The sequence below is a fragment of the Brienomyrus brachyistius genome, chromosome 17 (assembly GCF_023856365.1).
Source record: "Brienomyrus brachyistius isolate T26 chromosome 17, BBRACH_0.4, whole genome shotgun sequence".
Lineage (NCBI taxonomy): Eukaryota > Metazoa > Chordata > Actinopteri > Osteoglossiformes > Mormyridae > Brienomyrus > Brienomyrus brachyistius.
The window spans coordinates 15,092,258-15,118,284 of record NC_064549.1 but is presented as its reverse complement, the minus strand read 5'-3'; the positions used below and the strand labels follow the sequence as shown (position 1 = coordinate 15,118,284).

General features: G+C 45.8%; 1 protein-coding gene across 1 annotated transcript in view; it reads left to right on the top strand.

The window, feature by feature from the left end:
- Positions 1-26,027, top strand: part of nbeab (neurobeachin b) — a 231,740-nt gene that overhangs the window by 139,178 nt on the left and 66,535 nt on the right. The window contains exons 38-40 of the mRNA XM_048980718.1: positions 10,520-10,644; positions 16,618-16,764; positions 25,500-25,636. Of these exons, the coding sequence (XP_048836675.1) occupies positions 10,520-10,644; positions 16,618-16,764; positions 25,500-25,636 (409 nt within the window). The remainder of the gene's footprint in view (positions 1-10,519; positions 10,645-16,617; positions 16,765-25,499; positions 25,637-26,027) is intronic.

The following is a 26,027-nucleotide window of genomic DNA, read 5'->3' as shown; positions in this document are numbered from 1 at the left end:
TCCAGGGTTGTTCCCTGCCTCGTGCCCTTTGCTTCCGGGATAGGCTCCGGACCCACCGCGACCCAGTAGGATAAGCGGTTTGGAAAATGGATGGATGGAATCATCTTTGTGTAATTAGCACGATAGGTGTAAGTGCAGTGAGTGAGTGTACGTTTGGGTCCTGGATTTTACAAGCTGCTTTGTTTGCAGACAACAACATCCCAACCCCCCCCCGCCACCATCTCACTTGCCCACCGAGGTCGTAGCCGTTGGCGCCTCATGGTCGCGAAGGCCTTCCTTCCGCCGTAGGTGATTCTGGCGGACCATTCCGGGCTGTTTCTTTGACCCCCCTGGTGTGACCACTGGTGATTATAAAGCAGTTAGCACTGGGAGCTCATCTTTTGGTAGCCAGGTGCCAAATCGCATTTACCCCCCCCCCATGCTGCGTCAGATGCTGCAGGTGCACATAACCACAGGCTGGGTGTGTCGACAGCACCTGACAGAGGCCTGTTTGGATTGAACGGAAGGTTAACTAAATGTTTGTGTGTGTGTGTGTGTGTGTGTGTGTGTGTGTGTGTCTGTATGAATGCCGGGCTCCTGGGTCTTGCAGGCGGGGGCCATCCCAAAAGACAAACGACCCAATATTCCTTGCAGCTCGAGGCTCCGTTACAGTCGAGCACCACGGCCTTATTCAATGCTACATTAACTCCTCCATTTATGCCGCTTGGGGAAAACATATATAAATAAAAATATATATAAATAGTCCCTGCAGGCATGCTGGAGCGGTCATCCATTACGTCTGTCTCTGCGTGAGGTGTGATTGACTGCATGTGCGATTTAATGCGAGATGCAGCCTATCAAAATGATGGTGATTACGTTTAAATTGCTGAAAATTAAATGGTTAGAAACACAAAGAATAATTAAGGAACTGAACTATCAGGGTGATGTGTAATCAGGTGCAGAGTTCCAGGAATAGCTTTCAGAACACTGGTGATGTAAATATTTTAATTCAGCATTTTGAAGTTAGACTTTCTGTAGAGCTGTACTTTGCAATGCTGGTGTCTGAAGCTCTGTTTGGTCTGTGATCTGCTGTCGCCCAGCTGGGGTGGAGGTGCAGAGAAATGGCCATCTCTCATTGGGCTTGGAGGGTAGTCGTAGTATGATGGTGTCAGGCTACACTCCATCCTCACAACTCTCTGCTTGGGGAGTTTTTGCACTCGGTGGTATGGAGAACCGTAGGACATAGGATATGAGGCACCGGGACCCCAGAGGTCATGGGATCCGACTACTTCCTGGCAAATGGCTGTTGGTCATGTGATTGGGAAACACGAATGGAAATATTAATTGGGCAGTAGGCGCGGGATGCTATGGCGGACAGCTGGAGCCGCGTGGAACCCGGCGGGGCGTGACGGGACCCATCACCATGGATGCTCGTGCCATCATATTTCATGCTCGCCTGATGATGAACGTCTCAGTATTGAGCCGGCATCAGGAAATCAATACTTCTCAAATTGAAACAGTATAGGGTTGTATTGATCTGTGCCGCTAAAGCCAGATGAAAAAGGCTTTGATACAGCTCTGCTGGACAGTGTGCAGCCTGGTAATGGCATCCTATCAATTTTACCTTCAAACTGATAAATCAAGTTGAAATTGGATGTCAGATTTTTTATTTTTTTTTTTTTTTACAAAAGACATGCCTCCCCCCCATTCCCTATCTCCCATTGACCTCCAACCTCTGCCAGTGGATTATAAAGTTCAGCCCTGACAGGGGAGGGTCATGTATAGCCTTTTGAATGCCTTTTTGGAGTCATGTTTGGAGTGGTCGTTTGGGGCTCATTTGTGCAAATGGGTGACTTTGGTGTGATGTCACATAAAATGTGTGGTGTCTGTAACATACTGTAATGGGTGTTTCAGGCACGGTGAAGTGTGACGGGTCCGCTTGCACTTTCAGGCCATGTCAGTGGGGAGGAATTCGGGACGTCCCTGAATGTCAGACCGCTTCCTGGAGCCCAGAATGTTTCACTTCTTGACCAACACCCTCTCACCCATTTCTGAGCTTTATGTTAACCCCCAATTAGGGGACGGCCTCTTAAACGAATCTGGGAGGTGCATGCGCTTTTCGCCAGGTCGTGGAGCCCCCCAAACCAGAACTGAAGTGCTAATTGTGTCATGTGACCCCCTTCCCCCCCCCCCCCCCCCAATTTAAATGCAGAGCAAGCCTAAGAAGGGGGGGTGTTCCTTTTGTTGCCCGACGAAGGTGCAGGTGTCACCATTGTCAGCTGATGTTGGGGGGGGGATGCCCCCCAAGGCAGACCTTAACTTAACCTGACTGGGCTATCGATTGTCAACATGGCTGCTGTATAATTACTTTTTGGAGGTGGGCTGGGGGGGTTGTGTATTGATCGGCGGGCAGGGCGCGGTGCAGCTGTTTCCCTTGGCTAACGGTGGGTTTAATCTCCCCCACGTGATGAATGGGGACAATCTTAGGGGTGGGTAATAACTTTGTGATGGAATGAACCTTTCAAGCTGCTGGCCACACCGGTGTCCTGTCCAGGCCCAAGGGGGTATCGCTTTTTGGGCTCTGGCTCCGTGGTAAGGCCGGATGGGGACAGTTTATGGTCTGTCCTCTAGGAGGACACACTCGGGTTAGACTGGTCTTCCCGTACGGAGGTTTCCTGATCAGCAGGGTCCGTCAGCCTGTCCATACTCCACCATCATGTCTGTGGAAAGACTTGTCTGTGTCTGTGGTAAAAAAAAACCTATGTAGGCTACGTTAAATACCATGTCTGTGGTAAACACTGCATTTTGATCACAATGTCTGTCAGAATTCTGCTTGTTGACCCCTACTGACCAAATTAAATGTCTTTATTAGTTTTGTATCTGATACTGTGTGGCCTGGCTGTAGGGACGCGTGTCTGTGTCTGGACGGTGGTTCCGTTGAGATACAGTAAAGACTGTGGGTTTCTGGGCTGTCAGTCAGATCTCACATTGGACAAGCAGACCTGCTGAAACACCTCATGATCACCTTAATCCAACATGTTAATTGGTACATACTGAGCAGTGAGTCTTCACAGAATATAGAGCGTTTCCCAGGGGAAGGAGAAACGCTGTCAGGTGAGAGAATCTTGAAATCTATTTTGTTTTTCAAACACTATTCACAAATTGATGAGCATAGTTGGTTGACCTTACTGTAGTTTTTCTCCTTTGTTTGCCTTTAAGGAGAGTAGTGAGTTTTTTACCTACTTTCATTCATTTTGAAGGATTTGAATATTGCAAACGTAGTACATTCACCCCCAACATCCCAACCCCCCAACCCCCGTGTGAGGCTGTCAGTTTCCTCCGGGATGGACAGGTGTGAGATTTGTCTCCCCGGGCGGCTCCCTCGGCATAACCACGGCGAAACATCAACGTAGTAATTGAAGATGCCTTTTTGACACCAAGCAACAGGGGAATTTTCATACTGTTTTTTCATATGAACCCAATGACATGCTTTTATAGATACGCCTTTTCGCCTTTCTCGAGTCAAAGTACAAAGCATACATAACATAACAAGAATACTGTTTGGAAGAGTATATATCGCTGGAAATTTTCATTGAAAAAATATATTTGCAGCCGAGATTAAGCAGAAATAATAGTGAATAAATCCCTGCACGCTTGTGAGGGGAGATGTGTTGAATATGAGGAGTGAGCACTCTCGTTTCCGTCACTCGCCTGCCCCTCCCCTCCTCTCACCCCTTCCGACCCACACTAGTCTCTCTGTTGTCATCTTGAGCTCAGTGCCTCCGCTAATTATCTTTGCAACAAAACAGGAGGGTCCCCCCTTCTTTTTCCAGTTATCCAGATCTCCTTGTGTGAGGGCGGTTTCAGATGCTGTGTTTCTATATGACATCATTCCGGCCTCTCATTATGACATCATGTGGGCTTTTTTTATGACATCATTCGGCTTCTCATTGGTTAACATGCCTGCTAGGTGTTCCACATTATTCAAATGCTGTGTTTATATTCAGAAACTGAAAAATGGTTTTAATTCTTGTTGGGAAGGAACTTATGAACTTAATTAAGGTATTGGTGGGCCTGCACTGGCCTTAATCAGGTCAATGTTATGAAAAGGGCCACAGGTCTCAGTACAGGTTTGCCTTTAAACTGTGTAAAGATGCTGGCTTGTACTGTAAGCTCTTGTTTAGGGGCTTTTGACTGGGGGATTAAAGGGTGGGAACCGAGGGAAAACAAAACGGTCTTAGTCCAGGACCCACCAAAGGCTTAATGGGGCTCTGACGGTGCATCAGCGATTTCTGTGACATCCAGTTCTTGTGCACATTGGGAGTTTTGACAGTGGCTGCCCTGAGACGTCCAGGCATCTGGTGTAGGGTGCCAGCTAAGTTTTAGCTTTGGGCACACAAGGAAAAGTGAGGAAAATGAGGGGCCAAGAGACTAGAAAAGCATTAGAGAGACCGCTGGGAATCACAGTTATAGTCCTCAGTGGATCACACTGGAGAATCCCTATCGCCATGTCAGCCACGCCCCCAGGGATTCCGACCGGTAGGGCTTCCCCGAGGCTTCGCATCCTGTTGTCCAGTTTGTGTAGTTTTACCAGTCGCTCCGGTCTCGGACCCCAAACCTTGCCTGCCCCCTTTTTACTACCGACGCCGATTGCCCGACCCACACCCGGTTTTCCGACTACGTTCTTCGCCTTCTCCTTCTGGACACCGTCACCGATCACCCGACCCACGCCCACTCACTGATTTCTGCCTCCCCCCTCTGGACTTCGACACTGATCGCCTGTCTCCCTGTGCCGTGCCTTCATCCACCTTTCCTGTCTCTGGGTCTGCAGAGTTTTATTGTATGCTGGTTATTTTCTTACGGCTCATCCTGCAATAAAGCCGCTTGCCTGAACTCGATCTGCGTCGGCGTCCGTCCTGTGTATCTGTCACACCTCAGGACTGTGATGCTGCAAAGGCTTCTGGGAAACCCTTTGCTGACTAATTACTTGCATCTGTTCTGCTGTTTATGTGCCTAGCCTCGTTCAGCTCCATGTTGTGATTTGCTTTGGGTACCGAAAGTAGGTGATGTGAGAGCGACTGCGCACGATCATGGTTCGACGTGCTGCCATGACGTCAGGCCTGTGAGCTTCCCAGCGCCCTGTCTGTAAATCACCCCCAATTCACATGCAAAGGGTGAGCCGTCCCAAGAAGGGCCATTTGTTTCCCCACCACAGACGGGGGTGGTGGCGGGGGGGGTCGTCTCAGAGACCAGGGCTGTGTCTAAGGTCGTGACCATGGGGCGTATGGGAGCCAGCGAGCAGCATTACAGGCCCCAGCGTGACGCTGACGAGAACCAGGCCCCCGTCCCTTTAAATAGTCCGGCCCCTGATTACCGGCATTCATTCTAATTACGCCCCCATGGCCCTCAAATGGAGCCATTTAAAGGGAACATAATGGTTTCCTATTGAATTGCTTTCTCCTTTTTCCCCTCTTCTGTCCCTTCTGTGGTAACACCAAATAGATCTTTTTCTATTAGAGCTAATTCCATGTAGCCTGAAGTATGTTAGCTCTGTGCTCCTGCTGGCTTCGCCCCCCAACCTCCCTGCGGGTCGCCTCTCCTGCCATCCTGCAACCTGATAATTTGTGTTTTGTTATATAACTGTTTATTGACCCAAAAACCATCGATTGGACACCGGTGGAACCGAACCCTTTATATTGATTTTATAGAACCTGTCGATGGCCCATGACTCTGTGCTCTTACCCTTTTTTTAGTGCTTCCGAAGTTTCTCTGTTTTCCGAGACAAGGTCATCCGTATTGCCTCTGTTTCCTCTGCTTACACATGCATCACACAGACCTGTGCTACATGCCCGGGCTGCAGCTGTCCACCTGCCATCAAGTGTCCCCCAAGTAGCTGCTCCTCACAAAGCTGTAGCACATTAACCCCTGAGTAAGACCTCCCCTGCAGCCTATGAATGGACTCCTCCTGCCCCTCAGCCAATCGGCTCAGGCTAGAGGGCGGGGTTAATCAGAGCTCCAGCCAATGGACAGGACTCAAGTTGGCAGTGTTAAGGGAATTGGGGGGGTCGGTTCTGGGCATATGCGTACTATGTTCAGAGGAGAATGACTCTGCGTCCTTCTAATGCTCTTTTATTTTTATGTATGGTGAGTGAATCCAATCACAGCCGCCAGGATTAAGGGTGCGGGGGAGGGATGTTAGCATGGCTAAATTAGTGCGGAAAGGAGAGGATGTGGCTGCCCCACTGTGGCTGAAGCATGAAAGGGCCGTGTATGTTGGCCCCTGTCTCAGGCTCCGGCCTTCATCCCTCCTCATCCTGCAGCCCTAATGGGTCCTCGAGAGCCATCCTAGAGGTACATAATGGAGGTTCAGGTTGTCCCAGAGGTGTAACGTTCAGGTCCAGAAAGTAAATATCCAGACCAACCAGCTGAGCGACTGTAACTCTGTGTTCAACTGGTTGTTTGAAACGAAATCATGGTCTGGATTTTTACTTTCTGAACCTAAATGTCCACCACTGCTCGGCCCTGGGCTCCTACAGTACCTTCAGTGGGTATACTTTTTGCAGTATTATTACAGGTACCTTCACCCTGCCCACCTTATTTCTCAGGCCTGATTCATCACTCTTGGCTTGTTGCCCCTCCCACTCCTTGCGGAGGCGTGGCACAGCCGTTAGATCTCACAGAGACGCGAGAGCGGCTCATCACGGCTGCAGCGCCGCCCAGCCACAGGATCCTCTGATTCATTTGTCACTGCGCAATTTGTGCAGCCAGGAATGGCCATAAATAAAAGCGGGCGTGTAGCCCCGCTGATAGTTTTGGTTATTAGCACTTGAAAATTAGCTTTTAAAATGCAGTTTGGAATCCATTTGGGTGATTGATGGGAGACGCGGCTAATAAATTTTTCCGCCTTCTGGGAGACTGGTTGTCACCTTTGTTATTATTATTATTATTTGTCTCCTTCTTTGCTCTGATCAGAGGAGCTGGCCGGCCTCCTGCTTCCATCTATCAGGGCTCCGCTGGAGAGGGGTTCACAGTCCAGTGCTTTCACCATTGTGGGGCATGAACTCTAACCCCAGAACGAAAGAAAGCCACATTAGAAAGATGAAATGAATTATTTTGATGTTTTGAGTAGTTTGTGTTGAATTGTTCTTGTTTCTTGGATCCTTAAACACTAGTGCAGCATTTTTAAGTGAGGATTACACAGAGGGATGGATGCTTTAGCATTCAGATCAGGCTGCCCACGCTGGATGTCTGTCTCCTGCCTCTTTAATCTCTCATTTACTGTATGATTTCAGTAGGTCTGCATCTGTAAGCTCTACTCATGTTTGTTTTTTCCCTTTCTCTCTCATTCACTCAGTCCCATCTCCCTTGGCATATTTTGAACCAGACTGATAGAGGGAGACATTTCAGGCCCTCTGTGGCCCTGCCCACTAACGTGCACACAAAGGGGGCGGGGGGGTGATGATACATCTGTCCACACTTGTATACTCACGCGCAAACTCACGGAGAGAGCTGCACATATATGAAGAGAGGAGCACACACACAAATAGTGCCACACACGCATAGAGAGAGGCACGCATACACGCACTCACACGTACACGGAGAGAGGTGCACACATACACGCACTCACACGTACTCGGAGAGAGGCGCACGCATACACGCACTCACACGTTCACGGAGAGAGGCGCACGCATACACGCACTCACACGTACACAGAGAGAGGTGCACACATACATGCACTCACACGTACACGGAGAGAGGCACACGCATACATGCACTCACACGTACTCGGAGAGAGGTGCACGCATACACGCACTCGCACGTACTCGGAGAGAGGTGCACGCATACACACATTCACACGTGCACAGAGGCGCACGCATACACACACTCACACGTACTCGGAGAGAGGTGCACGCATACACGCACTCGCACGTACACAGAGAGAGGTGCACACATACATGCACCACTCACACGAACACGGAGAGAGGTGCACACATACATGCACTCACACGTACACGGAGAGAGGTGCACGCATACACACACTCACACGTACTCGGAGAGAGGTGCACACATACATGCACTCACACGTACTCGGAGAGAGGTGCACGCATACACACACTCACACGTACTCGGAGAGAGGTGCACACATACATGCACTCACACGTACTCAGAGAGAGGTGCACGCATACACACACTCCCACGTACACGGAGAGAGGTGCACGCATACACGCACTCACACGTACTCGGAGAGAGGTGCACGCATACACGCACTCACACGTACACAGAGAGGTGCACGCATACACGCACTCACACGTACACAGAGAGAGGTGCACGCATACATGCACTCACACGTGCACAGAGAGGTGCACGCATACACGCACTCACACGTGCATAGAGAGAGGCGCACGCATACACGCACTCACACGTACACAGAGAGAGGTGCACGCATACATGCACTCACACGTACTCTGAGAGAGGTGCACACATACATGCACTCACACGTACTCGGAGAGAGGTGCACGCATACACACACTCACACGTACTCGGAGAGAGGTGCACGCATACACACACTCCCACGTACACGGAGAGAGGTGCACGCATACACGCACTCACACGTACACAGAGAGAGGTGCACGCATACACGCACTCACACGTACACAGAGAGAGGTGCACGCATACATGCACTCACACGTACTCTGAGAGAGGTGCACACATACATGCACTCACACGTACTCGGAGAGAGGTGCACGCATACACACACTCACACGTACTCGGAGAGAGGTGCACGCATACACACACTCCCACGTACACGGAGAGAGGTGCACGCATACACGCACTCACACGTACACAGAGAGAGGTGCACGCATACACGCACTCACACGTACACAGAGAGAGGTGCACGCATACACGCACTCACACGTACACAGAGAGGTGCACGCATACACGCACTCACACGTACACAGAGAGAGGCGCACGCATACACGCACTCACACGTACACAGAGAGAGGTGCACGCATACATGCACTCACACGTGCACAGAGAGAGGCGCAAACGCTCCTGATTGACGCTAAACTGCGGATCAGCGCTCCCTCCTCTGTCACGGACCGCTAAATCGCCAGAGCCGCCCGCTTCCTGACATTATATTCCCGAAATGTGGAGTTAGCCTTTGTCATGTGATCCCCTTGTAAGACTTTAATCTGTTTAGACGACCTCGCCGCTCTGCCGGAGGCGGGGGGGTGGGGCGTCTCACAATGACGCTTGGTGGCTGGAAGCAAAGGGCTTAGTGCTCCTTAGCTCACGGGATCTGCATCCGGATTCTCCCCACATTTTGTGGGGGATTCTGGGAATTACAGCAGAGAGGCGGGGCAGGCAGAGGAGACATTGTCACGAAGCATCAGAAATAAGTAGGACAGCATCCCGGCAAGATGGACTGGGGGTATTCCTTTGATTACGTAGGGCGGGGCACGTGTAATCCTAGCTCCCTGCTCCTCAACGAACATCCACCCACCAGGCGCAGCAAGTTGGCAAAGTGTAGCTTTCCTGTGAATTATTTTTTCTGGGTGGTGGTGGAGGGGGGTAACTCATTACCCCCCCACCCACAAGATCAGTGCCTGCGGTTTGCAGTTTACTTTGCAGCAGGCCATTGCCAGCTAGCAGAGCCAATGGCTGCACTGCAAAACACAGTGCTCTGCTTTCATTCGGGGGGGGCTCTCCCACCCATCCCCTGATTTTCCGATTTCAGCGCAGTGGACCTCAACATGCAGGAACAAAACACGGGTGTGTGCAGTTTCAGAGCTTGGAGGCGAGGTGGCCCCCCCCATGGGCCGGCGCCTTGGCCCTCAGCTCATGGTAAATGGGTCGCAGCACTGCCCTGTAAGGGAGCGTGGAGCCTTAGGATTACAAAGGACCCGTAGAAGCGTGTGCCGCCCGGCTTGGGACGACTCCCACTTAGTAACCTGATGCTGGGGCTGACTGGAGTAACTCCTAATGGTTTGCATTAGCACCAAGCAATAAAATTACCCCAGGTCCTCTCTAATGCTGGAATAATCATTTACAAAGATGGTTACCACATGCTGGAGGTTTTTTTCTTCTCCTTCTTTTTTCCTGTGTATGTACATGCCGTTCCGTCTTTTCCGCCGGTCTAATTCAACGTTATTAATAATGAATAAAAACTCAATTTTCCTCTGGTTGCTCCGGGGCGACTCAGGAATCATTTCAATGAATATTTTAGCACATTATTTTAATCATGGCTCAGCATTAGCCCGGGGATGGGGGTGTATTTTACACCACTGTGAGAGCCCGCAGCCATGGTCTGCCGCCCCCCACCCCTCAGTCATGAAGCGGTATCAGTGGTGAGAGTCTCTTTGATTCATTCAGGGGACTCGTTAAAGAATATGAGCAGCCACTGAATTTGTACTCTTAATTAGATTTTGTGTTTCTTGGTGGGGATGGGGCCAGTTGTCATGAGTGTGTACATCCTGGGTGAAGCCCCGCACAGCTAACCTGCCCTTTAACTCTGCCCGCTTTTGCCGTCTGTCCACAGCCAGCTACATGACTTCTGGCGCCTGGATTACTGGGAGGACGACCTACGAAGGCGACGGAGGTTCGTGCGCAACGCATTCGGCTCCACCCACGCGGACGTGCTGCTTAAGGACCTGGAGGAATATGGTTAGTGCCACAGTGCTGGGGGTCACAGGCCCCTTGACCCCGCCTATGAAACGTCTCACTCTCAGAAAAACACCGACTGAGGAGACCCATGCGGGGTGACATGCTGACCCTGATAAGTGTGTCTGTGTGTGTGAGAACGCAGACACCCCCTACATCTAGGAAAGTGGATTTATAGCCACATTTATAGGTTGGTATTTATGGAGCGTGGTAGTTGAACATGGCAGAGCTGTTTCTGCTCTCATCCAGGCCCCCCACACCCAGCGCTGCCACATGCACTCCACAGCAAATTAACCATCTCCGTTTTCCCTGTTTCGTTTTCTTCTCCCTCTCTCCTCCATCTGAAACTTCTCCTCTCCTGACGCCTGTAATGGCCCCCTGCTTGCCCACCCGCCCCACTGTGTTACTGTTGCTCTGTGTCACGCCATGCAGAGCTTTATAGCCGGGCTTGCTCCTGTTAAACACCTTGGGGCCGTTTTACGCCTGGCTGTAATCGAGTTGGATTGCAGACGCACCTACCAGCAGTCCAGGGTGTCCAGCATTCCCCAAGTATAACAATCTAGATGAAGGACTTAATATGAGCTTTAAAAAATATTGCCCAAAACAATTGATTTGTCCTTTGTTTAATCTGTATGTCTGATTCGCATACTCTAAACCCAAGGGTAGTGAATACCCCCTGTGTCTTTGGAATCCATTCTTGTGTGGGGCTTGTATCGTGAAGCAGTATTCCTTGCTTAGCCAGATAACTTGTCAGATTTAAGTTTAAGCCTGGGTTGAACATAATTGAATAAAAATGAACTTCATTTAAACTGGGATATCTTAAATCCAACAAGTTATCTAAATAATCAAGAAATCCAGCTTTGTGATACAGGCCCTGGGTGACTGGAATGCTATTTTAAATAATAAGTAAATAAACAAAATTAAATAAGTTATTATATGTTATAGATTATGAGCAATCAGCACAAAAGGGTCAGACTGAGCAGCTCTCAAAATGCATTTTGTCTGTCATGGATGGGGGAAGAGCAAGGAGGGGAAAGTGATTGGGGTTAGGGGGGGCGATTATACAAGTAATATATTGAAGAAATATTCTTCATATTAAACTACTATGATTTTCAAGGGCATCATTTCGATTAAATTGTAAAGTCGTGATTGTTTTGCATTTATGAATACATGGGTTCTTATACTTCACTGTCCATTTTAGATGGACCCATGTTTCTGCAAGCTTTACTCTGTTCTGTGTGTAGTTTAATTGGAACAATTAGTAGCTACATATGTTTTGTTGTGATAGCGAGCAAAAAACAGGTGTGTGTAAAATTTGATACAGGACAGCAGTGGTGTGATTGGCCCCAGTCACCCACCGTGTACGTGTGCGTATCCGGGCAGCGGTGTGAGCGCAGACGTGTGCTGGCCTGCCTGCCTGCCCTCAGCTTCCTGAGCGGCCCGCTTAATGGGAAGCCACTTGGAGCGAATTGCCCCAGTAAAGACACTAATGAGGGCCGGGCTGCCCTAACGAGCCAGTCTCCACCTGGGTCCTTCGGGGTCAGAGCTGCCAGAACGCCAGGGTCCCTCATGACGCCGCCTTTGGCTGTGTGAGGGCTCATGTTTGCCTGACTTTGCATGTGTGAGCTGTTTGCCTGGTTTTTCTACTGTAGGTGTCCGTTCCATGTGTATCTAAGCATGGGGGCCTACGTCTGTGTTCACCTTGAGGTGATGGTGGTTGTGGAAGCGATGGGGAGGTAATGTAAAGCACTATCCTCCTGACGATTAGCAGCACTGACAGCGTAACGAGCACATTCCCTCCCTTTAATAAGCCCTCCCGCTTCCTGCGTGCTGGCTGCAGGCATTGCTGTATATTGTTAGTTGATTGGAAGTGGGCAGGCATGAAATGGAAGCCGCGTTAATATTGATCCAGATGCTTAATGCACTATTTTACCTCCCCGCGTCCTTGCTGTCTCATTACAGGTGAGCGGCCCGCGATGCCACCAGCCCCAGATCGTTACTTTCCATTTTAAATAGTCTGCAATGCTGCGGAGATGCAAATGCACCCGCACTGGACCAGAAGTAGATGCATTTACATGAGAATTATTGTGCTGTCAAGAAAATGGCAGACAACTTAGTTTAATACCAGACTCACTCACGCCTTTTACATGAAGATTTCTGCCAGATTTCTGTTTAATGAGGCGCTTACGTAGTGTGTAACTCTCACTCAATGAGGGAGAAATGTTCTGTTTTGTAATAACTGCCGGAAGAGCATCCGAGATCATGCCTGTATGCGAAGCCAATGTGAATATTAGGCGAGATATGGGACATACCCTGCTGCAGTGGGAGTGAGAACCTGCAGGGCGGGAGGACTCCTGCATTTCCTCTGCGCCTCTTAGTAGTGATGCTGTGTTCAAAGCCCCACCCCCAGCACCATGCAGTACCATGGTGCTACATGACCATGATGGTACCAACCATAAAATGCCTTTGCATCAGTTTTTTTTTTTTGGAGGGATTTGATTAGCAGATGACTGCACACATTAAGTACTAAAATAGTGTAGCATCATGAGTAGTGGGTGCAGATCTTTAGCGGTACCTCTGGGTCATTCTTTCCATGCAAGACCTGTGCTTTTTGCGATGCTGTTGACCTGCACCTATGTCACTAAGGTATTTGTGAATGATGAATATGGGAAGAGGGATGCTAGATAATCTGGCTGGATCCTGTTTTAATGCTCCTGTTTACATTTGTCTCATAAGAAGTCAGTTTCTGTTTCGCTGTGTTCTCTTGTGACTCTTAATAATACTAAGACAATAGGGGGTAAAAAGAAGCCAATTTTGATACACTGTAAGTCGAGAAAAGAACATTCGAGGAAAATGTGTGAACTATATTAAAACTAACGACTTTAATTAACATTAGTGCTGGAAGTGAGGAGAAAAGTAATGAGAAGTCCAGCTTTTATTAAGCCAGTGGTTGTAAATAATTCTCGTGATTATTTATTCATTATTTGTTGCGCTGTACATTTGTTCATGATTCCATTGTTTCAGGGTTCTGCAACAATTTTTGTTGTTTTTTATTATTGTTTTTTAATCAAACATAAAATTAAAGGATGCGATTCGTTTTTCAGTGGTTCGATCACACTTTGGATTTGCTTTATCGTGTATAATGTCTGCTTCTGTTGCACATTTCAACTACCTTTTAAAAATTCAGATGCGTGGAAAACTGCAGCAGAGTATTTGAGATACATCTTCTGCTGTCACACTTTTGAGTCTTAAGGGAGAGGGCAAATATTCTGTCTTAAGACAAACAGGGGGAAAAACATCACCCAAACGATAAAATTGCATATATAAATTAGAGGCTTAAAGCACAAACATTTATGTGACACGGCTGTTTATGGGATCGATTTATCCCATTCGCTTTTTTAAAGTCTTGATCCTCGCCTGCTGTTTACCGAACAGTTAACCTACAAAACGTATAAGTATTTTAATCTGAGAGGCCACATCCAAACACCTGCACAAAATCGGTGCTGCTGCACTCCGTAGCTGTGAAAGTCGGATTCCCCGTGAATTGAGATGTCATTTATCTGCCTGCAGCAGAATAGCGATTCATTGGCACAGATGCACCAGAGAAGGACGGTGCACCGCTTTCATTATGAGGACGCTTCTATTTTTGTCATCTTGTCAGTATCGGAGCCCGAAATATCTGCCCTGAATCGGCTGAAGGCAGATTGTTTATCTCCCACTTCGCCTTTTCGCTTTTTAGGCCAATGTCTCGAAGCGCAGGCATCTGTGTCAGCATTAAGTGCATTTTGGCAGGAATTTACCATCAGACACCTGTTTTAAGTTGCCTATAAATCAACTTTATAGGTGAGATGTATTGTGACATTATGGGGAATGACAAAATTTGTCCCAAGGAGAACCAGAGGCCAGTGCTGGGCAATGAAGCGTTTTGAGTCATATTAACAGAGTCAGTCAAATCACAGGTCAGCAGCTACCTTTGCTCATCTTCCTTCAGATATCGCTGTGCTGGCGCCTGCCTGTCAGCCTGAGGACTGCTGCTCTCACTGCGTATGTGCGCTACATTGTAGTATCTGCACACCCTGTAAACTGACTGCTGTCACAATACCAGGCTGCTACAGAAATAGGAGACTCTCAGCTGCTCTTCTCTCCTTGGATTAACTTTTAATCACATATTTAGCAAGTGGGTTCAGTCAGTCCCTAAAGCAATTAGGGTTAAGGACCTTGCTCAAGGTTCCACTATCCTTGGGACTTGAACTGGCAACCTTCCGGTGAAAAGTACAGTGTTATAACCCACTGAGTCACATATTGCCCCCCATGCAATATGGCTCGTAAGGGTATCAAACCAGCAACATTATTAACAGGTATTCATATTTTGTAAACATCTAAACCACTTACCATGTGCGAAACAAATATATGAAACAATGATCAGAATTGTTTTTTTAAAAGAAAGCTCACAGGCACGGGGCCCGGAAAGGAATTCTGCAATTTGCGAGCCTCTCATGTGCTGGATCCCAGTGTTCTTCATGTTGATTCCAAAGCTGGAATCTGGCTTTCAACACCAAGCTTTGTTTCCATAAATGATAAAATTCTTTTTCGGAAATCAGCCACTTAAATTTGGCTTGGATCCTGGCTCCTATTACAGCTGAGATATCACTGGGTTCATTTGGGGCATTTTCTCTCACGCTTGTCGACCGCGGATTTTCTGTGCTGCGTTATGCAGTGCTGAGATGGGCAGTGGCCAGAGCACATAGGCAGACCCTGGTTTTAGCTTAGTATGTTTTGTGCATTTAGAATGTTTTCCCTTTATTTAAAAGCTTTCTTCAAAGAATGTCCACATAGCAGTTTTCATCTCTGGTCTGACAGCTTTATTTTGCATGAGCAGCTTTGATTAAGAAAAAAATGCATGGATCATGTCACCATTCACCATCATCGTTCACTTTTTATAAGCAACTCTCTCTGTCTACACTTCCTTTATTTTGATTTCTGACCTGACATATTATTTTGTATTTTTATAGCGAATAAACTTCTTTACACATGTGAGTATTTCAGTCCCTCAAGGTTGACCATTTGTTTATAAAAATCAGGCAGGTTTGTTTTTCTTGGAACATGTTCCAGGGCAGCCAATCAGAGCCCAGATTTTCCTGCTCCCGGATTCTCTTGTTTAATGTGACCATAATGGTGGTTTAAAGTTTCCTCCATATGCCTTGATGCCTCCGCGGCTGTCGAATAGCCATTCCCCTTGACGATACCCCAAGTTTCGTTCTGGAGCAGTCAGTCTTCCTCTGATGTTTGATGAAAGCGCTCAGGAAACAAGACAGAACAGCCAGCACGTCCCTCTAATTTTTTTTTTTTGAGGTAACAGTGTTGACAACAGTCAAACATGACCTCTTGGAGACAAGAACATGCTCTTCAGGGGAGCAAGAGACGTAAAGAGAGCTCCGTCAGCAGGAAACCTGTCAGGATAGTGTCAGATATTCCCACCCCATCTGATACTCTCACCTCCCGTCTTCTGCATGAGTCTCCTGTGCTTGTTCCTCATGAGGTTGACCTACAAGAAGAATCTTCCATCAACTCCACCGCCTTCCCCACACAGCCGACCCTCAGAGTCCGCCTGGCGTAGGACTTGTTGTAATTAATGTTAATTTCCATCTTTTGAGCTTTTGTGTGTAACCCGAGTACAAGCAAAGTCACAGCGAATGCTATTTGTAGGGAACACTGGGCTTTGGAAGTGCATTGCTTGTTCACTGAAAGAGCCTCATATATGGGTTGTTTTTATGATATATGCTTTATATATGTATGTATGCGCCCAGGAAATTGGGCACCAGAAATGTATTCCAGTGCTCTGTGATAGTAGTAGTGAATATGAATCAGATGGAAGGACTAGTGATAGCTAGTGTATATTCATAGCCATTGTTGCAAATTTTACAGCTGCTCACTGAGCCTTGATGCCCTAACCCTAACCCCCCCCCCCCCATCCAGGCACAGAGGAAGACGAGGCGGTGAAGTCCAGGAAGGCATTGCGCAGCCAGGCGATGGTGACCCAGAGCCCCGAGATGGAGCTCATGCTGGAGGGGGATGACGACGCCGTCAGTCTGCTGCAGGAGAAGGAGATGGACAGCCTGGCCGGTAAGGGAGTGTGCCTGCTTCTGTATGCCGCCGCTACTGCATTTGAGCACTGACACCATATCTAAACACCGCCACTGTGTCTGAGCACTGCTATTGCATCTGAGCACCACCACCCTGTCTGAGCACTGCCACCACATCTGAGCACTTTGTCTAAGCACCACCACCGTATCTAAGCACCGCCACTATGTCAGAGCACCACCACTGCATCTGAGTACAGCCACTGCATCTGAGTACGGCTACTGCATCTGAACACCGCCACCGCATCTGAACACTGGCACCATATCTGACCACTATGTTGGAGAACCGTCACTCTGTCTGAGCACCGCCACCACTTCTGAGTACTGCCACTGCATCTGAGCACTGCATCTGGACACTGCCACCGCACCTGAGCAGTGCCACCATATCTGAACACCACCACTGCATCTGAGCACCATATCTGAACACAGCCATCACGTCCGAGCACCTTCCAGTGTCTTTGCACCGCCTCTGCTTCTTTATACCACCACCTTGTCTGAGCACTGCCACCGGGTCTGAGCACTGCCACTGCATATTTGCATCACCTCCTTGTTTGAGCATCATACCTGAGCACTGCCACTGTGTCTTTGCACTGCAACCTTGTCTGAGAATTGTGTCTGAACACCGTCAGTACTCTTAAACACCGGCACTGTGTCTGAGCACTGCTGCCGCGTGCGTCTCAGCACCACCAGAGGCCCACCATCGCTGTCAGGCTCCATCAGCACATTCTGGGGACATGAAGACACACCTCCTGGACCAGTCACACACCTATCTTCACATTTCTTCCTAATGACAGTTTAGGGTGGTTTTGGTCCCTTTTGAATCCGGAAGCCTCATATCCTGCAAGCTCAAACCTTGATATATATACAGTTTGAACCTGGTTCCTTCATCTATCCAAATTCTCACAGTGACAGGTATCTCCATTAGTTTAAAACCACATATGTAGCCTGCAAAGTAACAGTAAAATCCAGATACAGATTAATCTAAATGAATGTCATACTGTCCCAAAGTGTCATTCAGGTGATGACTCCCGCAAGAGGCTTGCAGTAAAGCCACTCAGCTGCCTCTTTTGTTTTCCATATGAAATAGCTGTTCATCTGTCCCCTAGGCATAAGTCGTAAAGAGGATTATTATAGAAGTACTTTTTTCCTAATTAAACACAAAGGCATTCTCTGTATTTCTGTTCATCCATTTAAATGAGATTAAACCCTTTACACTCCTCTTTGTTAGCTCTCTATAATGTCCATTCTCGACGTTGTTGTAACACTGAGCAGCCAGTGGTAGATATAGAAATAGTTTCCAGTCTGTGAGTTAATCAGTTTGCCTTTTGACACTGACTAGGTTTCCTCCAGTGTCTTTATTTTATTTTGTTAACATCTGTGACCGCAGTCAGGGCTTAGCACATTTGTGCCATTCAGTTTGTTTTGCTCGCCAAGGGTCCAACATAATGGGAGACACTGTTTCTGAGATCAGCAGCTCTACAGCAGGAGTCTAACCCAGGTGCTACAGCCCTAAACACAGAGATCAGACCAGCACTGGGGCCCGCAAGACTTTTCTAGATGTGTTAATTGACTGATATTACTATCGAACTGCATTTCTGTACAATTAATCTACTTCCATCCATTTTCCAAACCGCTTATTCTACTGGGTTGCGAGGGGTCCGGAGCCTATCCCAGAAGCTATGGGCACGAGGCAGAGAACAACCCAGGATGGGTTCACAGAGCGCACTCACTCACACACACACACAAACACACACGCACGCACACACTCCTATGGGCAATTTAGTAACTCCAATTAGCCTCAGCATGTCTTTGGACTGTGGGGGGAAACCGGAGTACCCGGAGGAAACCCCACAACGACATGGGGAGAACATGCAAACTCCACACACATGTGACTCAGGCAGAGACTCGAACCTGGGTCCCAGAGGTAGCAACGGTGTACCACCATGCCACCCCAATTAATCTAATTATTTTTGTATAATATAGTGTGCAGACATTCCTTGTGGTTTTCTTCATTTGACTTTCCATGCTGTTTTCTGTCATAACAATAATATAACAATGTGAAATTTTTCAGTAGAAATCCAATAGTGACAATAGTTGCAGTGTAGCACTGCGTATGCAAACTGTCGAGTACTTACTGGATGGATTTACAGAAAGCTTGTCTTGGTGAGTTGTAGAAATCCTTGCACTGGATGATAAGGTGGTTTATAAGACATTGAACGGCATGAAACAACCCTGTTCGACAAAGTGGTTTTCCGTTAGACTCTAGGGTTGTCTGAGAACGCATGGGGGATGAGTGCAAATCCCCAGACCTGTCTTAACTGAGTGGTAGCCGTCCATTAGCCCGGGAAAATTAAGTCTTGGATTTATTGTGGTCATAAATGTATCATAACTTAATTTCCATTGCTGTTATTTTTTTGCTTAAAATATGAGATGAATGCAAGTGCCTCATTTATCCAGCAGAGATGGTGTGAGAGAGAGGGAGCGAGAGAGAGAGAGAGGGATCTGTTACTTGTGTGTTTTCCGTAGACTCAAATTTATGGCAGCCCATTTGAAGCTCCCTGCCTATGCTGTTAAGTTACTGGCCTCTGCTCATGTCGAGCACATAGACCCCAGCATATGCTTTTACATTTGAATGCTTGCCGGCAGCCCCCTTTCTGCTACTGACTATACAGCATCGCTTTATGCAAGTTGCTCCTTGTACTGCTCGTAATTCTGCCCATAGCGTTACTTTCTGGCGCTGAAGAATTTCTGGTTGCAGCTATAAATTCCTGAAACTTTTACTACAGTCAGATCGTGAGAATTACATGCTGGAAATGGAGTGCAGGCGAGTGCTCTGGCGGTGGGTTTGCTCACAATCAGGGTGAAAAAATGGCAGAACAGTTATGTAGTGAGAACAGAAAAAAGTAGCCGCTTCTCTGGTTTTACGGTGCAGCCACATGCGCTGATTTTAGAGGACATTTTGAAAACGATTTCTGGTCCAATCTAGGTTGGGCAATTCTGAAACCCCTGGTTTGGTCAATACAGAGATTAAAGAAACGGTCATTTGGGGTTTTGCAGTGCTTTACAAACCGATTGGTAAACAGGAGAAGTTGTGCTTTGGGATGACTGCAGGTATTGGCTCCAGAGCCACAGAACAAATGCAAACGTAAATGTTTATGCATGAAGCTTCACAGAACAGATGAAGGATTTTTTTCTGAATTCGGAAATTCAGTATGGATTCAACGGCGACATTCCCGCACACACTTAGCTGCATCCTGAAATACTATCCTAGAGTCCTGACTGCCATGCCCAAGGAGTATGGCACAGGCGTAGGAATCTCACTGCAGGGTCTGAACGAGCTTCATGGTCAACCCACAGAGTGGAAAGAAAACCAGGGTGTAGCTTTGCCCACCCAGACTGAGGGTAAGGCAAGATACAGTATGATTCCTTCAGGATAGATACTGAACATCAACTCGTTTTATTCTGTCACTGGGTCTATTCTCCTGTTTTTTTGCCTGCCTTTATTTTTTTTTTAGAAAACACATTATTTCCTTTATTATTATTATTATTATTTATTTATCCTTTTTTTGTTTGTTTCTAAATGCACAAGCTTCTAGGGGTAGTCATTCATACGTTTGAATACTACGATGAAGATTAGCAATGTCCATTTTAACCACTAGGGGAGCTGAATTCAACTTAAACAAAGAGTCCTGGCACTGAATCTCTTTGGGTTATTGCTGTTGTATGTCGTAAAGACCCGAGCGGCTGACAAATTCAAAGCAGATTTTAAAAATAAAGTTAAACAGAACAGGAGGGGATGTTTGAAAACAGTTAATTGTTCCACTGTCTTTTAATGTGCGTGTGGAGAGATGGAAGGAATCGCTGGGGATTTAAAATGTATTTTTTTGTTGTTTTTAAGGAAGCTTTTACGGGAAGAATCCACAGCTGTTTATTCAGAACCTCACAGTTGGGTCATCTGTGGGCCAGTAATACACAGAGAGCCGAGGTTCGGTTCTCAATCACAGTGCTGGGCCGCCCCAACATGGCCACTTAGCAGGCCCTGCTACCTGTGGATGCTGGGGTTTGGCGGAGGTGGCGGTCGTGACCCGCACGCCTCGCCTGCTTCAGCTTTGGCGTCCAATGAGCTATTTTGTCTCTGGGCACGGCGTGGAAAGGGGACGCGGAGCTCTGGGGGCGTGGGGTGTTGGCAGCTCTGGAGTCATGTGCAGCATGAGATGAATAGCATCACTGCGCCCTGAGCTTGGTGTGACACAGACGGTCCTCCACAGCTCACTTTTAGCCTTGAGTACCCCTCTAAACTACTACACTCAGGAGTAGCGGTGTAACAGTCAGTCTTTTATTCATATATTTATGTGTTTTTTTCCCTAACTCTCCAACACAGCAGTTGTGAAAGGTAGACTTGTATGTCTAAAATAGTTGCCATTCACATTATGTCAGAAGCCTAACATCTTTGCATTGCGAGTTGCCTTTGAGAGAGTTTGAGCATTGTGTATAGGTTGTAATATGGTTAATTTAAGCTGCAGCTTGTTAGATGGAGTACCACATTTTGTGCACCATGAGAAAAAGCGATTGGAGATATCTGTCAGTCAGATGCCTGTAAAAGTATCTCCACATGCTTTGGAGAACCTGCCCAGGTTGTAATTCTGTCTGGTTTAGATTAGACCCTGTAACCCCCCCCCCCCCCCAACCCCATGCTAGGTTCCTGTCCCACTCTGTGTAGACGTTGAGCATGCTACCAGAAGTTATGCTAAAGCAGACTCTTCCTCAGAGTATATCTTGCCACATGCCTAACAGGATTCTGGGAAATGCGGCCGACACACAAGATCCCATTTCTCCTTCCTCCCAGTGGTGACTGGGCCACTCAAGACTGTCGTCAGTCCTTTCACCAAGAGGCCTGCGACTGAACCTCTGCCAGCATCAAGGGGGGAAGATCTTCATAAATCTGACTCTTTCACAGATGAAGTTAATTCATTTGATATTTTAGCTGTTTGGCCTTTTGCTTCACATAGGATGCAAAATCCGAATTAAATTGTGCAGTTTCTCTCATATTACACCCGTTAGTATGTTTCTTGGCTTGCACATACTCTCACTGAGTGTGACTTAATGTTTTGTATTTAGCTTAATGTTTTCTTATGAAATCTGGATCTTGTGCCTGAGCAATGTTTGCGCTGGCTGTTGAACTACTTAATTATTTCATGTAAGACATTGTCAAAGGTTAAAATTACCCCTTTAAATGTTTAAATAGATTATATGCATACAAAAATGGGTAAATAAATATTAAATATCATGGCAGTGCCCATTTTTATGAGGGGTATGAAGTGAATACGATCACTGTTTTAATTGTAGCATTTCCCATGATGCCCTTGTGCATTTGTTGCAGTACAAGGATGACATCACTATATCGGAAGTGAAAGAATCCAGGCTGATCGAGCGAGAAAAAAACGCCTAAATGCTAACATGTTTTCCACTGTTATGTGGGGAAAAATGGAGCATTCTTGTTGTGGTTCTGTAAAATATTTGTGACAGTACATCAGGAAATATATTTGAGCCTGGTAATGCTGTAGTAAATTGGAATTTCTTGGTCAATTTGAAATTATAGCTGAGTTGTATATAAAATGACGACCGTGTTGCTGTTTGCTGTTGTGTATATAACGAAGCGCTAATGCATGTAGAATATGCGCACACAGTGTTGTAATATTGATTGCTTGATTGTATTTCAACCCTAGAGGAAAAAGTTTTTTCGACAGCCTTTATGGTTCTGTGAAACCGAATGATGTCAGTGCGCAGTTCATCCGTACTACAAATGCCTTCCCTAGAACATCTTAATAGACGCATTTTTGGCACCCCCGCCCCCGCCCCCATTACTTGTCATGTTTAGTATTGCATATGATAATGCTCTATCCTGTAACAAGACAGCTCGGACTTGGGTTTGTGGTTTTGGAGAAGAAAAAAATTCAGGTGGTATTTTGATATACGGACGGTGATCGTCTGTTAGTCAGTAGCGAAAATTGAAATGTAATATAGCAGGAAGGTGACATCATGAGAAGAAATAACAGCGTTTGTTTTTGTTCTCGGGAATATGGTTATGTTTATTTTATACAAAAACGGAAATAATACTTATCATAACTGTGTGTGTGTGTGTGTATATATATATATATATATATATATATATATATATATATATATATATATATGTATATATATATATATATATATATATATATATATATATATATATATATATATATATATATATATATATATATAATTTTGTGCAAAACTTTGTTGTGCAGTAAATGCTACTATGCTTGTATTGTAATGTTATTGTTTTCTGATCACAACATTTGAGTTTAGCACATTAGTACATGCATGTCAATGAGCGATTTTAAGGCGCCACTCCGGTGGTGTTTGCACTCCTGTGGTAGTGTATTATTCTTCAAGTAAACATGTAATACTATATCCTAATTATGGAAGAACTATCCCGGGAGGGATTACTGGCTAATCCCTTTTCGCCTGCGTAGGATGCAGTGGATTAGCTGTGTATTGTCTTGTGTGTGTGTGTGTGTGTGCGTGTGTGTGTGTGTGTGTGTGTGTGTTTTTTTTTCAAGTGCCCCTTCGGGCTACTGCACAATTGGCTCTGCACCTTTCAGACATGTTATTTTACATAGGAGGGGGCCGCTTGTAATTGAAGGTTTCCAGCCGATATGTGAAAGATAACATGCCATTAGCAGGAAGATCGTTATTCTGAAATCCTATTAAACACATGGCGAACACAGGACGGGGGGGCACAAAACGGGGAGCCGCGACGCAAGACGGGGCGAATGAAACGGGGAGCCTCGAATAATTTCAAAAAATTCCGTGCCTGCGAGATTTATCCGGTATTTAACTGAACGGCGGGCCACGTTAAATCAAAGTCATCTAAAGCAATAATTATTCTGGGTGTAGCCTACTTCGGAAACGACAATGGATGACGCATAATTGACTGTTTTTTCCCTACATAATAGACATGATAATAAACATAGTACAAATACGTTTACTACCATTAGTATCATTACTGTTAGTGTCCTCACTCGTTCGCTGAAATGCATACGGCGAAACAGTAAAATATGTGAATATTTGTTTATATTATATTGCGCTACGTAATATATATTTTATACATAATTATAAATGTATATATTATATATGTAATTATATATATTATGTTTTCTGACGTGTATATTAATATTTTATATTAATATTAAGAATGTGCTGCTCAAGACAATGAAAATAGAGGGAAATAGATTTTGTAATTTTAATATTTATTTTCTGCCCATGATACATGATAATTTAAATAACTAATAGCACTATCGTATCTGAATGGTATGTTGTAGGTTAAAAGGCTGCGATGCTCTGGTTAGAAAATGCTTTACGTAGTCAGTGCAGAGAGAGAGAGAGAGAGAGAGAGAGAGAGAGAAAGAAAGAGAGAGACAGCGAGAGAGTGGGGGAAGTCGAGTCGGCAGTTTCTAAAAGCCGTCCACCAGCACAATGAAGGAGCGCTCTGGGAATTGAAACCAAAACCCACTTGTAATCTTGCAAGAGTATCCAGCATAATTGGCTGAGCAACCTAGATTAAGATTGATGAGACATTAAAGTGGCTCCTCGGAGTTGAGAAGATCGATAAATATCCCAATTTCAAGAGCTCTCTAGTGTGCGAGAAGGTATAGCGATCAGGGACACGGCGGGCTGTGTGTAGTAACAGCGCAGCGCCCTGTACGGAGCATGGAGGATGGAGAGCGGTGGTGTGGTCGAGACTGAGGCATTAAGTGATCAAAATTATCCGAGCAATGCCCCCCCCCACCACCACCCCCCAAAAAAGGTGACCCTTAGTGGCAAGAAAAAATCTTATTTTTACAAGCTTTTCTGTTTGAGGGAAAATGTTTTTTTTTTGGGATGTATTTATAAAGCAATTAAGCTACCCAATCTTTGTATCTCACCTCAGTATCTCCAATCAGTCAAATAAAATCCAGATATTATATCCATATAACCACGTACAAATTGCCTTATCTGAATTTATATTTTAAATCCCTGTAATAATAAAGCAGCTGGTTAAGAAAAGTATATTTGGGCATTTTGATGAATGGAGTTTTATGTATTTCATTACCCGTTTTCTTGTCTGTGTCAGTCACACTACAGCATAATGTTTGGTATATATACAGTTGTAAACTTTGCTATGTCAATAATTAAGTAGAACGCGTAGATTGACTCTTGCTATTATCGGTGTAAAACTCGATAATATCTAATATAACTACTGTTTTTCGTCTGTCATTCATATTCATCGAATTATTTTTGTATCACTTTAAATACCTAACAATAAAACTGAGTATTTGTGTATTTCTCTCAGTGTCTGGGATAACATGTAGGTACGCGATTGTTTTTTGATCCGCTCGATCTAAAAAGTGCGATCCCAAAAACTATCCGAATTACATGTTATAGTACATACGCATTTATACTATTTTTAAACGTTAAACGGGTTAAAATATCTGACTAAACTAAAAAAGGTATCAGTTAGGTTACTTCTTGTAACATTCAGGCAAATTCGGTTAAACGTGAAGAATAAAATCCTAGAAACATCGCATATTTAGTTGCCGGGCTTTGTCTTGATGGATATTCCATGTACTTGGAATAATTCGACAGAATATGCGTATTTTATGTGCATTTTATGTTCCTGATCTTTTGTAGGCCCCGTGGTGCTGAGCACGCCGGCCCAATTGATAGCCCCGGTCGTCGTCGCGCGCGGTACCCTCTCCATCACAACCTCTGAGATCTACTTTGAGGTGGACGAAGATGACCCCGCCTTCAAGAAGATCAACGCCAAGGTATGCTTTCAAACATCTATGTTTTGTTTGAATTTGCCTTAGTGTCGTGCTGACATTTTTCACGCGTATAAATGCTTTAATTGTTTTACCTTTGTATTGTGGTGCCAGTTCATTTTGTCTCACTGGGAGCTTTAAATTGACATTAAGGAACGAAAAAAACTTAAACGCGGTTTAAAAAAAACTGCGATGAAGGCCACTCTGTGTGCTTCTTCTGCATTTTAAAAAAGTGAAAAAAAATGTACCCGAAAAGTATTAAATTATATGTCATTTTTGCAGTGTCTTTTTCACAATTTATGTAAGTTTATAAAATCCATATTTTATAGGCGACATTATTAAGGTATCAGGCCATAAGAAATAAAAAGCATTTGTTAATGAGCGTTGCCACATATGA